The sequence below is a fragment of the Salmo salar genome, chromosome 16, assembly GCF_965601325.2.
Source record: "Salmo salar chromosome 16, fSalSal1, whole genome shotgun sequence".
NCBI classification, from domain to species: domain Eukaryota; kingdom Metazoa; phylum Chordata; class Actinopteri; order Salmoniformes; family Salmonidae; genus Salmo; species Salmo salar.
In genome coordinates, this window is record NC_138306.1 from 4310279 (window position 1) to 4325823 (window position 15545).

At 41.4% G+C, this 15545-nt stretch overlaps 1 protein-coding gene across 9 annotated transcripts in view; it reads right to left on the reverse strand.

Annotated features, from left to right (window-relative positions):
* LOC106573044 (membrane-associated guanylate kinase, WW and PDZ domain-containing protein 2) overlaps positions 1-15545 on the reverse strand; it is a 324009-nt gene that overhangs the window by 121547 nt on the left and 186917 nt on the right. For all 9 annotated transcript variants that reach the window (XM_014147683.3, XM_045696840.2, XM_014147669.3 and 6 more), the window contains one exon: positions 5355-5434. In XM_014147683.3, coding sequence (XP_014003158.3) covers positions 5355-5434 — 80 coding nt within the window. The remainder of the gene's footprint in view (positions 1-5354; positions 5435-15545) is intronic.

The following is a 15545-nucleotide window of genomic DNA, read 5'->3' on the forward strand; positions in this document are numbered from 1 at the left end:
GACTATGCAAAAACAGGTTTTAGCATTTTTGGCAAATTAATTAAAAAATGTAAAAAAAATACCTTGTAAGTAATCAGACCCTTTGCGATTAGACTTGAAATTGAGCTCAGGTGCATCCTGTTTCAATTCATCATCTTTGAGATGTTTCTACAACTTGATTGGAGTCCACCTGTGGTAAATTCAATGAATTGGACATGATTTGGAAAGGCACACACCTGTCTATATAAGGTCCCACAGTTGACAGTGCATGTCAGAGCAAAAACCAAGCCATGGGGTCGAAGGAATTGTCCGTAGAGCTCCGAGACAGGATTGTGTCGAGGCACAGATCCGGGGAAGGGTACCAAAATATTTCTTCAGCATTAAAGGTGCCCAAGAACATAGTGGCCTCCATCATTCTTCAATGGAAGAAGTTTGGAACCACCAAGACTCTTCCTAGAGCTGCCCCCGGCCAAACTTAGCAGTCGGGGGAGAAGGGTCTTGGTCAGGGAGGGGACGACAGATGACAAGCATCACGTCTAGAGGAAACATAACACCATCACTAAAGTGAAGCACGGTGGTAGCAGCATCATACTGTGGGGATGTTTTTCAGCGGCAGGGACTGGGAAACTAGTCCGGATTGAGAAAAAAGAGCAAAGTACAGAAAGATCCTTGATGAAACCCTGCTCAGGACCTCAGTAGGGGGCGAAGTTTCACCTTACAACAAGACAACGGCCTTAAGCACACAGCCAAGACAATGCAGGCGTGGCTTCGGGACAAGTCTTTGAATATCATTGAGTGGCCCAGCCAGAGCCTGTACTTGAACCTGATCGAACATCTCTGGAGACACCTGAAAATACCTTTGCAGCAACACTCCCCATCCAACCTGACAGTGCTTGAGAGGATCTGCAGAGAAGAATGGGAGAAACTCTCCAAATACAGGTGTGCCAAGCTTGTAGTGTCATACCCAAGAAGACTCAAGGCTGTAATCAGTGCAAAAGCTTCTTCAGCAAAGTACCGAGTAAAGGGTCTGAATACTTATGTAAATGTGATATTGCTGGTTTCCATTTTCTTTTAATTAGCAAACATTTCTAAAAACCTGTTTTAGCTTTGTCATTATGGGGGATTATGTGTAGATTTGCTGAGGGAAAAAAACAATTGAATCAATTTTAGAATAAGGCAGTAACCTAACAAAATGTGGAAAAAGTCAAGGGGACTGAATACTTTTCAAATGTATTCAAATGTATATAATTTATTCTAGTCAAGGCCTATCCTATTTAACTATTGCTGTACATATACTGTTCTTCAGATATGACATTATATCCATATACTGTCCATATTGTCTATACATTCATCACTAATATTTCTATGTTTCTTTTACTTTTTAGATTTGTGTGTATTGTTAGATATTACTGCTCTGTTGGAGCTAGGCTCACAAGCATTTCGCTACACCCGCAATAACATCTGCTAAATCTGTGTATGTGACCAATACAATTTTATTTTATTTGACCTGGTTCAAGTTCACATTACTCCGTGTCTCTCCCGACTTTGCATCATAGTAGCAGCGTGTGGAGTAGCTTGCTAGCCCCCTGGTAATTCCATTTTAACTTTGTCCAGTCGAAACAAGATGTCGTTAGGGAAGGGGGAGAAAAAGCAGCACAAGCCTAGCAAAGCTTTTCCTGCCAATTGCCGGCATTACATCCAGTCTGATTCATATCGGTTCTGTGCTACTTGCCTCAGCGTAGACCACACTTTGGCGGCTCTCGTTGACCCCACTAGCTGTGTGCATTACGCTAAGCTGGGCCCCGGTGTCATTAATCGTAAAGTATGTAGAAAGCCTTGCTCAGGCCTCGCTCTTGCTCAAAGATGACTCTGTTCAGAACAAAGTCACAGAGCAGGGAAGAGGCTTCCATTCCGCTTGAGCTCTTGACAAATTCAGAGGTCTCCTATCTTTCCCAGGGGGTGGACCTTTCTGATTAATCTGAAAGTGATAAGGGTAATTCCATATCCATCCGACAACGTGTACCAGCCTTCCCAGACTATGTGTCATTGATGGAGTCTTCCTGGGCAGAGCCACTTTGTCTGGTGACTGGCTACCCCCACTTGGATATTTATGGCATAGTTGGGATAGTTCATCCCTCCTCCCGTGGAGCCTTCCATGGCTGAATGACTAGACCCAAGGTGCGGAGGCTTGGGGAGCAGGCTGAGCTCCTCTGACCTTGAAAAACAGAGTCTACTCAGGAGATCTGCGACAGGTCACACGAGCCCCCCACCTGAAGACCCATAAGTTGCTGTTAGGGTGGATCAACACCATTATTTCCCCAGTTCAGCTCTCTAATAAATAGTTCCTATCATATCCAGGCCCACGCGCCGAGGATGATGGTTCAGAATGTTTCCACTCAAAACACAACGACCTCTCGAGGGCTACTTTGTCCAGCCACCAGGCCTGGCAGGTTCCTCGACCCTTCCATGGGACAGGTTGCCCACATGCTCAGTCGCCCCGGGGAGGCGGCCGCCACAGGGTTCCCCTTTTCTCCTCAGGGAGCAGGTAAGTTCCCTTGCTCCTCGCAGGGAGAAATGGCATACATGTGCAGTCTACCCCTGGGTAATATGCACCGTAGGTCAGGGGTAGAGACTACCTGGGAATAGTGCAGTCCACTGCAGAGGGGAAAGTGGTCTGAGCCCTCAGACACAAGATACAGTCTCTGTTGGCGACGTGTGGTGCCGAGGGAGGAAGCTCACCAGGTCTTCTTCAGCCACTACTTCTTGGCCCCCAAGCGGAATGCTTATTTCCACATCAGTTTATCCTGCACACAGGAGATATGAGGTTCGCCTCCTAAGGTATAGCTTACGGATGTCTCACCTTAACATTCGGTCTGTTCCTAGCCCCATGGACATACACAAAGTGTGCTGAATCCTCCCTAGCCCTGTCTACGGGGGGGGGGGGGGGGGGGGGTGGAGGCTATGGGAGAGAGGCTTGATTGATCTGCGCAGACACTCAGGCTCAGTCAGCGGAACACACAGTCCAGCTGTTGTCGCATCTGCTCGCTCTAGTCTTCCGAATATATCGTGCCATAAGCTTGCTCTTACCGACCCATCAGCAAACATATGGATTGTCTCTAGTCTTTGTAACCTGTCGAGCAACCCTCACCGTGGAGAGAGTGACGGCTTTCTCCACTGACTCTCAGTGTGACTTACTGGATGTTTGTCTGAGGTGTCTTGGGCTCATGGCCTCCATGATTGTGGTAGTCCCTCTTGGCCTCCTCCTCATGAGAGACTTCAAGCATTGGGTGACCTCACTCCGCTTAAACCCGTCTCACTACCTGCACTACTGCCAAGGAAGAGTGCATTCCCGGCAACTTCACTGTCTGGCGAGAAACATCTTGTTATGGAGGGAGCAGGGAACATCTGTTGTCTCTCAGAGCAACATATGTGTCAGGCAGACTAAACTCAGGAGTTTATCCTGCACACAGGAGATATGAGGTTCACCTCCTAGGGCATAGCCTACGGATATATCACCTTACCATTTGGTCTGTCCATGGCAGGTATTCACGAAGTGTGCCGAAGCGGCCCTAGCCCCCCTATGGGGGAGAGGCTGAAGATTCCTGACGTACAACGACAACTGGTTGATCTATGCGGACACTCGGCCTCCAGCAGCGGAGCAAACAGTGCAGCTGTTGTCGCACATGCTTCACTCTAGGCTTCAGGATAAATCGTGCTAAAAGTTTGCTCCTACTGACCCAGTAGAAAATCTATTTGGGATTGTCTCTGGATTCTGCAGCTTGTCAAATAGCCCTTACCATAGAGAGAGCGACGGCTCAGTGTTTCGCCCAGCAACATCCGTCACCTGTTGGATGTGTCTGAGGCTTCTTGGGCTGATGGCCTCCATTATTTTTGTTGTAGTCCCGCTTGGTCTCCTCCTCAGGAGGAGGAGGAGAGATCCATTTCTCTTGATGCAGGGCTGCCCTACTGGAAGTCCTCATGTGCAAAGTAGTGATGACGGATGCATGGTAGCCCCGCTTGATCTCCTCCTCATGTGAGACTTCCAGAATTGGGTGGCATTGTGTTGTGTGACCATTTTAGAGTGGCCTTTTACTGTCCCCAGCACAAGGTGCACCTGTCTAATGATCATACTGTTTAATCAGCTTATTGATAAGGCACACTTGTCAAGTGTATGGATCATCTTGGCTCATTAAAAAAGTGCTCATTAACAGGGACGTAAACTAATTTGTATACCAAATTTGAGAGAAATAAGCTTTTGTGCGTATGGAAAATGTGTGGGATCTTTTATTTCAGCTCATGAAACATGGGATCAACACTTTACATGTTGCATTTATATTTTGGTTCAGTGTATTTCCATGCAAAAAGCCAATACCTTAAAAAGGATATATAATCTACAATAAAAAAGTGGCATTGGTTGGAAGGATCTGCATGATAATGGATCCTTATCTTTCTTTTTAAGTAGGGTGATTGTAGCCAAACATGGTGATTGGGTAAGTTAATTTTCTCTAGAGCTGCTGTGAGCATAAGTAACATAGACTTTAGTAATTTGGGATGAAAGTGTATGTAGAATTTCAATGGGAATCCATCATTACCGGGTGATTTACCATTTTGTAAACTTAATGGCCTCCACCAGCTCACCTAGGGAAATGTTTCTATCCATATACATTTTCTCCAGTTCACTTATAATTGGTAAATGTACCTTATTTAGGAAATATCTTTCTTTGAACTTTTGTTTTCAGGTTGATACAGTTTGTGATGAAATGTTTTAAAGACTGAGTTAATTTCAGAAGAATCTATTCTTATGCTACCATCTGGGGTTTTAATGCAAATCTGCCATTTTCAACCCATGTACTGGTTGTGAGTGTAAAGGGCTACGGCTTAAAATACAGAATAAAATATTGGTATGTCACATGATTGCACAAAACACAGGGCCCTCCCTATGTCTAATTGCCCTTTCCTTCATTTCCCTTGACCTTTCTGATGTAGAAGGACATATACTGAGTGGATAGGTGGAGGCAATATGGCAGCAATTCCCTCCTATGCAATATGATTATTAACTATGCAGTTTTTTTTCAGGTATCAAGATAATTGCCCACATATTACTCCAAAGGTGGGTTGTGAGTGAGAATAAAAATAGATAAAAAGAAAGGGAGAAAGAAGGACATGAACAGAAACAGATCAAGTGAGAAAAAAGCAAGCAAGATAGAGAGATAGGGGATGGGGGATACAGAGAGCAGGGTTTGTGCTAACACTCCACAGAGCAATTATAATTCCCATCACACACAGGTCCTTTACTGGAGAGGAGAGGAAGAGAAGAGAGAAACCTTATGCATCAACATACATGTGCATTTGTACATAAAAACACAAACACTCACCGTCCTCTTTGCACTCCTCAGGTGGTTTGGCCTTCTTTGCCAGCCGAGGATCCAGCCATGACGTGGTTTTGGTGTTGTGACTGGAGAGGAGAGAAAGAAAGAGAGAGACTTTTGACTTTTTGTCTTACTTTAATGAGCCATCCTAATTTCACTAACCCCCACACCCTAAAACTGCATCGCATGCCACCACAACCTCCACACAATCATATTTCACAGTACACAACATCCCAGTACAGTACACCCTCCAGCACCACATTATAACCGTACATCCAACCCTATTGGGAATTTTCCAGTACATGTGTGCACATTATACATCTTAGAGTAGTAAGAAGAATAAGTGCACTCTATATGTGTGTCTAGGTCATTAGGCTAAGGGAAGCCATTACCTAGTCCTGAAACATTAACTTAAAGAGGAGTTACTATGTGTGTGACGTAAGAATGAAAACGGTATAAAAGGTGTGCCGAGGGTGGAAAATCAGTTGGTCCATGGGCCAGCTCGGCTTGTTACTTTGTAGTAAAGTGTATTTGAATTCACAAGTTCCGGTATCTGAGAAATATGATTGAGCGAATATTTCCATGACATAAATGGTGAGCTTGCCAGGAGTGGCTACAAGGGACCAGTAAATGGTTGGAAACTCTGTGACTGCAGACGAGTCTTTCTGGATGAATAGCACAAACAGGTGGCCACCTAAAACAGAGGTAAGCCAAGTCTTACTTATAGTTCAAGTTTGTGTGGTTTGTTTCGGAGCCTGCCTCAGCAATAGAAACACCAAGTAGGTCTCTCCAAATTTAACGAACTAAAGGATATTAGGAGCTTTTGAATTCAATAAATGCATGCAAAATCATTTAAAAAAGAAGAAAAGAAAAAGAAAAAGCTTTAAGGGTTGCAGCAGTGAAAGTATAATAGAAATATTAGTGTGGCCACTGCGGATTGGGAGTTAGTGTGTTTCATCTGTTTTGGATGATTCAGTTGAGTGGGGTTATTCACCTGTCTTGTTTGGGTGGTTCATCTGGCCAGTATGTTCAGTCTGTTTGAGTTAGGATTGTGTTGTCTGATTCAGTTTGGCCGGACTTGTTTGTTTAGGCCTGTTTGAGTTTGCACAAACGCAACCCATTCATCTTATTCAATCAGTCCAAGTCAGGTGGGTCATTCAATTCATCCAGCTCGCTCAGTCATTCATCAGGGGTGGTTGTTCAATCTCGTTCAGATCATGTCTGCCCTGTTGACTGTTCTGTTCAATCCAGTTTGGAGTGGCAACTGTCAATCTGCATGGTCGAATAGAATTAGACAAAAAGACCTGTGGTTACCGCCTATTTTTTCAAGGAAGTGAATCAATAAGGGACTGCTCAGACAGACAAAAAGACCTGTGGTTACTGCCAATTGTGGCGAGGAAGTAAATCAATAAGGACTGCTCAGATAGGTAAAAATCCTGTGGTTAACACTTGGCTGTGTTGAGGAAGTGAATCAGCGAAGGACTGCTCAGACAGGTAAAAGCCTGTATAATACCGCTTTTTTTCTGGAAGTGTATCAGAGAAGAACTGAATTTGCAGGTCGCTTAGGAAAGCATAAGAGTTGTGTACAAGTGAGTGTGAAAGTTCTCTGCTGTTGGTGGGGAAGGGGTTGCGCACTTCTCCCGGAGCATTGCTTAAGTGTGACCTGGTAGGGAGGACGCACCGAGTCCCGTACTAAAGGAGGGGAGTGTGAATGGTACATGAATAACCATTGAAGTAATATAATACTAGAAGTTTGAACAGTCAGGATAAATAAAAAATACATGAACATTATAAAATAACATAGTAATAAATGTCAAGACGACATCAGCGATTGCCTGTAAGGCCATTAAAAATTGCATACTGTGCTGCAAGGTAGAAAAATATACAGTAAAGAGAAACATAGAAGTAATAACATTTGAAGTAAGCTTATATACTTGGAAAGAGAGAACAATTATAAAAACCTAGAGACAGGGGTAATAACCAATAGACCGAGTACAATCATCAGAGAAAGAAAAATAACGTGGATATCAATAGGAGGGAATAGGGTGTGGTCAAGCCATCCAGGGCTTAACAGACTGTTAGGAAGATTTAGCCCTGGACCAGTAGGGAGAAATCTAAGAACAAGAGAAAGAGACTGGTTTTAATAAAGTGAATAGCACAATAAAACAAAACTAGGGAGCAAAGAATAAATACGAATATCACAGGAAGCTAAAGGAATAAACACCTGCTGCATTCGAAGGAAATGCCGCTATACATGCGTTTGTATCTTTTACAAAAGAGTAACAACAAATCCTTTTGAGAGTAGCAGGAGAGGAAATGTCACATATCGGTGTATAGCCTCGGTTCAATCGATAGTGGTTCATAGAGATTACAGTTTCTATGTGAAGGAAGACGTATGAGATCACGTCTTACCCAACTTTTTAGTAGAGGCCAGGGATCAAATATCACAGATTCCTTATGATGAGAAATTGGCTAAACTTGCCACAGGAAAATGTATTTTGGGCTGAAGAATCTATGTGAAATGTCAGGGGAATGAATTCTGAAGGTAACACATTTCAATTATCTGGCCAAACACTCCTTGCAAACTCAGAAAGCCTTGTTTTTTTTGGATCTCATGAGACATTTTATGTGGTTTTATTCTGAAATAGATTTACATTTTATGTCATCTTATTCTGAAAGAAATTTCTAGAATGTAAGAAAGGGTGGAGGGGTAATAAGGAATTAGCAAAGGGGTTACTAAATCTAAAATGAACTTTATATTTTTGCAGTTAGTTCATGAACATTGTGGTGTGGTGGTTATCATGAATAGTACATGCTAAATAAAAGATGCATAAACGTTGGTGGATTGAAACAAACATTTAATTATTGGAGTAAAGACAATGGTTTATAATTAACCTGTTGGGGGTAGGAGGCAGTATTGACACGGCCGGAGAAAAAACGTACCCGATTTAATCTGGTTACTACTCCTGCCCAGTAACTAGAATATGCATATAATTTGGATAGAAAACACCCTAAAGTTTCTAAAACTGTTTGAATGGTGTCTGTGAGTATAACAGAACTCATATGGCAGGAAAAAACCTGAGAGGATTCTATATGGGAAGTGGCCTGTCTGACAAGTTGTTGTTCATCTTGGCTCTTTTTATTGAAGACTGAGGATCTTTGCTCTAACGTGACACTTCCTACGGCTCCCATAGGCTCTCAGAGCCCGGGAAAAAGCTGAACGATATTGAGGCAGTCTCTGGCTGAAACACATTATCGCTTTTGGCAAGTGGCCGATCAGAGTACTATGGGCTTAGGCGCGTGCCCGAGTCGACCCCATGCTTTATTTTCTTTCGTCTGTTTACCTAAATGCAGATTCCTGGTCGGAATATTATCGCTTTTTTACGAGAAAAATTGCATAAAAATGGATTTTAAACAGCGGTTGACATGCTTCGAAGTACGGTAATGGAATATTTAGAATTTTTTTTGTCACGAAATGCGCCATGCTCGTAACCCTTATTTACCCTTTCGGATAGTGTCTTGAATGCACGAACAAAACGCCGCTATTTGGATATAACTATGGATTATTTGGGACCAAACCAACATTTGTTATTGAAGTAGAAGTCCTGGGAGTGCATTCTGACGAAGAACACCAAAGGTAATAACATTTTTCTTATAGTAAATCTGACTTTGGTGAGTGCTAAACTTGCTGGGTGTCTAAATAGCTAGCCCTGTGATGCCGGGCTATCTACTTAGAATATTGCAAAATGTGCTTTCACCGAAAAGCTATTTTAAAATCGGACATATCGAGTGCATAGAGGAGTTCTGTATCTATAATTCTTAAAATAATTGTTATGCTTTTTGTGCACGTTTATCGTGAGTAATTTAGTAAATTCACCGGAAGTTTGTGGGGGGTATGCTAGTTCTGAACGTCACATGCTAATGTAAAAAGCTGGTTTTTGATATAAATATGAACTTGATTGAACAAAACATGCATGTATTGTATAACATAATGTCCTAGGTGTGTCATCTGATGAAGATCATCAAAGGTTAGTGCTGCATTTAGCTGTCTTCTGGGTTTTTGTGACATTATATGCTAGCTTGAAAAATGGGTGTCTGATTATTTCTGTCTGGGTACTCTGCTGACATAATCTAATGTTTTGCTTTCGTTGTAAAGCCTTTTTGAAATCGGACAGTGTGGTTAGATTAACGAGAGTCTTGTCTTTAAAATGGTGTAAAATAGTCATATGTTTGAGAAATTGAAGTAAAAGCATTTCTAAGGTATTTGAATAACGCGCCACAGGATTCCACTGGCTGTTACGTAGGTGGGACGATTTCGTCCAGCCGGCCCTAGAGAAGTTAATACTTTTGGCTTGCTGATTAAAATATAGAATAGTGAATGCTAACGAGATGTACACTTTCTTTTCCAGAAGAGGGGGTTTCATTCTCTTGTTGAAATGTCCCCGGAGACTGTGGTATTGGGGAGAGCAGTTAGTGATATTCGACTGTTTTAAGTATACAAGTTTCTGGATTAGGCCATAAACGGAGTTCCAGATAAGTGAGGCCTGTTCATGTGTGTTTTTGACATACGGTTCACCAGCACACACACACACAATTTACCGGTTATGAATATGCATTAGTGGTGTTGATACTGTGGGATTTATTTCAGATGGGGTTTATTCAATTCAGTTTAAATTGGGTATGCAGAATGATGGAAATGTTTGGAAGGTTTTGAAATGGTTTCTGAAGGACAGGGAAAGAAAAGGGAGTGGAAATATTGATGGTGTCGAATGCCCGGTATCCTGACTTTCTGGTGAGGCCTGATCAATCTCACTTGAAATGATCGAAACAGGTGGGATTTAATTATAAAATGAATGAGAAACACTAGTTTCTACTCTATTTAACCATTGCTTCATGAGATAAGTTGATTGGTTATTCGAATTTGTTTATTTTTGATTTAAGATGTTTTTGAATCACGTTGTGAATTATGTGTTCGAAGGGAAAAGTCCAGTTCCCTGGGTTCCTGGTCTTTGGGTAAATATACAAATGTACTTGTTCAGTCTGCATAAAGAAGGGAAAATATAAGTTAATAAGGGATGACAGTTACTCCAAATAGATTGTGATATATGTATTGCTGATTTCATTTTTGGTATATATTTCAATACAAATTTCACCAGATTGGGATTTATGGAGTGTGGGATTCCAGGAGGGTTAGAATGCTAACTTCCTGATCTGGTAACTCTTCTGAGAGGTCGCCAGTAAAATAAGGGAGTATGAACTCATTTTGAAAATGGTTTAGCAGTAACAGTATGTTGTTATGCTCTTAGACATTTGTCGTGGAGATAATGTTATTAAGAAAAGGTTAAATATCCAAATAAATACATCCGTTTCTCCCACGTACACGAGTCTCTCACCTGAGCCGTATGCTCACTCCACACGCGCTCTCAGCACTCCTGCCGCCCGCACTCCGGTTTATGGCTCGGACTCCGATAGAAGTGTAAAAAGTCACTGTCACATTGCACCCCTTTGTCGCTCTTTCTTCAGCCGGTTAGGGAAGGTTTTGAGGTTCACACACACTATTTGTGGTCAAATTATTCCTACCATGCATTAAGACATGATCTGACGTCACCTTCCATGATAACCTCAAAAAAGCACAGATCAGAACAACAGTTTAGTTCAATTCCTTTTCTGTTTCAGGAAATCCAGACAAGCATTGACAATATGAGAAATTATTACATTAACCTCTATGGGCTAGGTGGGACGCTAGCGTGCCACCCGTGGTGCACTCCATCAACAGCAGGTGCATTTCAAGAGCGGCAAATTTGAATCCAAATAAATGTCAAAATTCACATTTTTCAAACATACAACTATTTTACACCCTTTGAAAGATAAACATCTCCTTAATCTAACCACGTTTTACGATTTCAAAAAGGTTTTACGGCGAAAGCATAAATTTAGAGTATGTTAGGACAGTACATTTACAAGAGTTGTGTGTAATGTTTTGTCAAGTCAAAGACAGGGTCACCAAAACCATAAAACCAGCTAAAATGATGCACTAACCTTTTACAATCTCCATCAGATGACACTCCTAGGACATTATGTTAGACAATGCATGCATTTTTAGTTCTATCAAGTTCATATTTATATCCAAAAACAGCGTTTTACTATGGCATTGATGTTGAGGAAATCGTTTCCCTCCAATAACCGGCAGTCAAGTCAGCGTCACAAATTAAATAATTAAAATTAGAAAACATTGGTAAAATATTATATTGTCATTTAAAGAATTATAGATTTCCATCTCTTGAACGCAATCAACTTGCCAGATTTAAAAATAACCTTACTGGGAAATCACACTTTGCAATAATCTGAGCACTGCGCCCAGAAAAATACGCGTTGCGATACAGACTAAACGTCATGTTGGGGAGATCTAAAATCGAAAATACTATGTAAATAATCCATTACCTTTGATTCTCTTCATCAGATGTCACTTCCAGGTATCACAGGTCCATAACGAATGTAGTTTTGTTCAAAAAAGCTCATCATTTATGTCCAAAAATCTCCGTCTTGTTAGCACATGATCTAAGCCAGCCGGACTTCTCGTCATGAACGAGGGGAAAAAATATATTTCCGTTCGTTCAAACGTCAAACGTTGTATAGCATAAATCATTAGGGCCTTTTTTAACCAGAACATGAATAATATTCAAGGTGGACGAATGCATACTCTTTTATAACGTATTGGAACGAGGGTACCCAACATGAACTCGCGCGCCAGGTGTCTAATGGGACATCATCGTTCCATGGCTCTTGTTCGGTCAGATCTCCCTCCAGAAGACTCAAAACACTTTGTAAAGGCTGGTGACATCTAGTGGAAGCAATAGGAAGTGCCAAAATATTCCTAAGCCCCTGTGTTTTTCAATGGGATAGGTTTAAAGTCAATACAACACATCAGGTATCCACTTCCTGTCAGAAAATGTCTCAGGGTTTTGCCTGCCAAATGAGTTCTGTTATACTCACAGACACCATTCAAACAGTTTTAGAAACTTTAGAGTGTTTTCTATCCATATATAATAAGTATATGCATATTCTAGTTACTGGGTAGGATTAGTAACCAGATTAAATCGGGTACATTTTTTTTATCCAGACGTGCAAATGCTGCCCCCTAGCCCCACCAGGTTAAATCGAGACATTATCAAGGGCCATCAAATGGGACAGGCAAGAGTTACATGTGCCATTGGGAAGATGAACTGTAAATGCTATCTGAAAAAGAGAGAGAGAGATGGGAGAAGGGGGGGGGTTGGTCTACACACTGCGAGCGATTTGGACTAAGTATGCATTGAGATACTGATCTTTCATTACCAGGCCACTTGTGACAAGAAAGCAGGGACAAAGGGGGCTGTAATGAGAAGAGTTATTACCCGCAATAAAAGGTTACGTTTATAAATGTACATTCTAACAGGGATGATGTGTGCTAAATTGAGAAGCTGGAATTCGAGTCCTAGACTCAAAGTAAGCACTAATGACTGGCATTCTGAATTTGGGTTGGATCATTTTTAAAATGTTGTGGTTATGATTCGGCAATAGCGAGAGAGAGTTGCTCTTAAACTGGAGGGGTGGGGGCACTGCTCAAATTTATTAGACCTAGGGAGGCTCTAGAAACCTTATCTAAGTATCCTCTGACAGGGAGGTTGTTAGAGAACTCACAGAATGATAACTTGGGTCAACCATTAAGGTATTTTTGGTTCTCTTTTAATGTTAAATCGCATAGAGATGTCTGGATGTTACGGTACAATTAAATTGCATACAAAGCTCATAGTCTGCGTTTGGCAATAACACCCCAAAGATTAAAATTAAGGAGACGGCATGGAGAACAGCATAACATGGGCATAAAATGTAACCGATGGACAGTTCTTTCCCCAGTTTTAGTCACATCAAGGGTGGTGTGAAGTTATTAACCTGTTATGACTAGGGGGCAGTATTTTCACGGCCGGATAAAAAACGTACCCGATTTAATCTGATTATTACTCCTGCCCAGAAACTAGAATATGCATATAATTATTAGCTTTGGATAGAAAACACTCCAACGTTTCTAAAACTGTTTGAATGGTGTCTGAGTATAACAGAACTCATTTGGCAGGCCAAAACCTGAGAAGATTCTGTACAGGAAGTACCCTGTCTGACCATTTCTTGGCCTTCTTGATTATCTCTATCCAAAACAGGGGATCTCTGTTGTTACGTGACACTTCCTACGGCTCCCATGGGCTCTCAGAAGGTGGCAAAAAGCTGAATCGTGGCTTTGCAGGCCCTGGCTGAAAAACATTAGCGCGTTTGGATAGTGGCCGGTCAGAGTACTATGAGACTGAGGCTCGTGCCCGAGTCGACTCCATGTTTTTATTCTTTAGTCTTTGAACGAAAACCACCACTCCCGGTCGGAATATTATTGCTTTTTTACGAGAAAAATGGCATAAAAATTGATTTTAAACAGCGGTTGACATGCTTCGAAGTACGGTAATGGAATATTTAGAATTTTTTTGTCACGAAATGCGTTGTGTGCGTGACCCTTATTTACACTTCGGATAGTGTCTTGAACGCACGAACAAAATGCCGCTATTTGGATATAACTATGGATTATTTTGAACCAAACCAACATTTGTTATTGAAGTAGCAGTCCTGGGAGTGCATTCTGATGAAGAACACCAAAGGTAATCAAACTTTTCTAATAGTAAATCGGAGTTTGGTCAGGGCTAAACTTGGTGGGTGTCAAAATAGCTAGCCGTGATGGCTGGTCTATCTACTCAGAATATTGCAAAATGTGCTTTCACCGAAAAGCTATTTTAAAATCGGACACCTCGATTGCACAAAGGAGTTCTGTATCTATAATTCTTAAAATAATTGTTATGTTTTTTGTGAACGTTTATCGTGAGTAATTTAGTAAATTCACCGGAAGTGTTCGGTGGGAATGCTAGTTCTGAACGTCACATGCTAATGTAAAAAGCTGGTTTTTGATATAAATTTGAACTTGATTGAACAAAACATGCATGTATTGTATAACATAATGTCCTAGGCGTGTCATCTGATGAAGATCATCAAAGGTTAGTGCTGCATTTAGTTGTGGTTTTGTTTTTTGTGACATTATATGCTAGCTTGAAAAATGGGTGTCTGATTATTTCTGGCTGGGTACTCTGCTGACATAATCTAATGTTTTGCTTTCGCTGTAAAGCCTTTTTGAAATCGGACAGTGGGTTAGATAAAGGAGAGTCTTGTCTTTAAAATGCTGTAAAATAGTCATATGTTTGAAAAATTGAAGTTTTTGTACTTTTGAGGAATTTGTAATTCGCGCCACGCCTATCATTGGATATTGGAGCAGGTGTTCCGCTAGCAGAACGTCTAGATTTTAAACATGTACTTTTTTCTCTTTCCTTTTAAAGTCAATATGTTTTTTGGTTTCGTGGAACATAACAGTGATCAGTGTTCCAGAGGAGGGACTGATGTATATTGACTGATTGATTTGAAAATGTTTTAGTATGTTTATAACTGTAGAAGTGCATTAGGAGTAGTGACTAGTGTGTTATGGGTTAGATGGAATGATATATGTGCAAATGTATATGTAGCAGGGGGAGTGTTGGGACAGTGTTGGTCTGGTCCGCACTCAGTACTCCTTACAGCACCTGCAGCGGTGAAGATCGTCATATCTCTCCTCTGTGGGTACATAGTTCTCACGAGAAGTGAGGTCTAGCTGTATAATAGGTGCGCTTGAAGCAGAGCTAAAGACAGAGAGACTAGATTCCACTGTAGACATGCAGATGGGTTGGGTCTGGGAGCAACTTTAAACATCATATTTGGGTTGTTTTATTGGTTAACGCATCATATGGAAGAGGATAGATGCTGCGGTAATTGTACTAATTGTACTCTAAGCAACATTTTGAAGGCATTGATCTGAAAGCATATACAATGCTGAGTTATCTCAAGAGGATGTAGCATTCATTAGGGATAAGCACTTGCCTATCAGGTGACAATGGAGGAGATGGGCAACAAAGTGAAAACGACATGGCTTGGGAACACCTTTCAGAATCTGGGGCCGGAAAGGTGAAGACTGGGCGAAAGCATGAGGTGGATTTTTAGGGCTTTCATTTTTTGTGGAATCCAGCAGAAAAGTATCCTGGAGGCATAGAGTCAGGTGAAGATAGAGTGGGAATTGTCATGGTCTCAGACTTTGGTTTT